General features: G+C 54.4%; 1 protein-coding gene across 1 annotated transcript in view; it reads right to left on the reverse strand.

The window, feature by feature from the left end:
- Positions 1–15: 15 nt before the first annotated feature.
- Positions 16–1,344, reverse strand: part of RAB13 (RAB13, member RAS oncogene family) — a 3,971-nt gene continuing 2,642 nt past the window's right edge. Inside the window, exons 2-5 of the mRNA XM_045298345.1 lie at positions 776–836; positions 480–557; positions 274–363; positions 16–144 (exon numbers count right to left, since the gene is read on the reverse strand). Coding sequence (XP_045154280.1) covers positions 16–144; positions 274–363; positions 480–557; positions 776–836 — 358 coding nt within the window. The remainder of the gene's footprint in view (positions 145–273; positions 364–479; positions 558–775; positions 837–1,344) is intronic.

Here is a 1,344-nt window from a genome sequence, read left to right on the forward strand (position 1 = left end):
CTGCGGGATGTCTGGTCACCTTAATTTAACAATATCCCATTTGTGTCGGGGGTGGGGGGGTGGGGGGCGGTGTCTCACCTCATCCACATTCATACTGGACTTGGCACTTGTCTCAAAAAACCTGATTCCATGCTCCCGAGCCAGCTGTGGGAAGGAAAGTGGGGGTGAGGCGGGAGAAGAGAACTGGGTAAAGGATGGCGGCCTGGGCTGCTATAAGCCCATGGCATCTTGCCCAGCCAGCCCAGTTCGAGAGCACTGGCCCCGACCCCTCACCTTGTTGGCCTGCTCCTTCTGCACCTTCCTCTTGGCCTCCATGTCACACTTGTTGCCCAGCAAGAGGCGCTCCACCCCCGCTGATGCATTCTGGGGGCGAATGGGTAAACTAAGTCACAGCTGGGTCCTGTTCCTCCTAACAGTCCACTCCCAGCGTTGTCCCCGGTTCCCTTCCCACAGCCCCCGTCTCTGCGGCAGGCGCTCACCTCTTTGATGCTCTTCATCCAGTTCTGAATATTCTCGAAGGATTTCTCATCTGTGATGTCATATACGAGAATAATGCCCTGCGGGATGGAGGTTTGCTGTGGGGTCTTGGCCCACACCCTTCTTCCTGCCCCTCCTGGTGCTGCACTCTAAGTGCCCCAGAAGGCCCGTCCACGAGTCTAAAGGCCAGGCCATGTGGAACCCTCTGCAATCCACGCTTGTACACTTCTCACTCCCACACTCTTGCTCTGCGCCCGCCTGGACCTCCTCCCTACCCAGGCTCCCCCACGCTCCCTACCATGGCTCCACGGTAATAGGCAGTAGTTATTGTCTTGAATCGCTCTTGGCCAGCCGTGTCCCTGAAGAGGTGGAAGATTTCGAGGATTAGGATAGATAGAAGGGCTCTCCAAGGAGATAATTCGTCCCCCCCTCCCCCAAGAATTGAGCTTTTGCAACATTAAAAGGGAGAGGGAGGAGGGAAGACAGTTGGGCTGAGGTTGAGACATGGTAGGAGCCCAAGAAACAAGATCTCTCTTGTTTATTCCTGGAGTGATTATTCTCTGCCAAGCAGTGGGTGTGTATCCTTTTATTTAATCATCACTCCAACCTTGGGAGACATGGTTTTTGTCTCCATTTACAAATAAGGGGACAGCTTTGGAGAGGCTGAGTGGCTAATGAAAGCCACCTGGCAGGTAAGGCACTGAACCAGCACTTGAAGCTCCATCTACTCCTGTTTACCAGGATGCCCCCAGGAAGCCTGCAGCAAGTAACCACCTTCCAGGTCTCCAGCTTCCTTATGACAGCTCAGAGGGTTTGGGTTTTCTGGGAGCTCTACGATTTAGGGAGAGCACTGGGCTTGGAGTCATC

The sequence above is a fragment of the Echinops telfairi genome, unplaced genomic scaffold, assembly GCF_000313985.2.
Source record: "Echinops telfairi isolate 266 unplaced genomic scaffold, ASM31398v2 ScPeMD7_7425;HRSCAF=8463, whole genome shotgun sequence".
Lineage (NCBI taxonomy): Eukaryota > Metazoa > Chordata > Mammalia > Afrosoricida > Tenrecidae > Echinops > Echinops telfairi.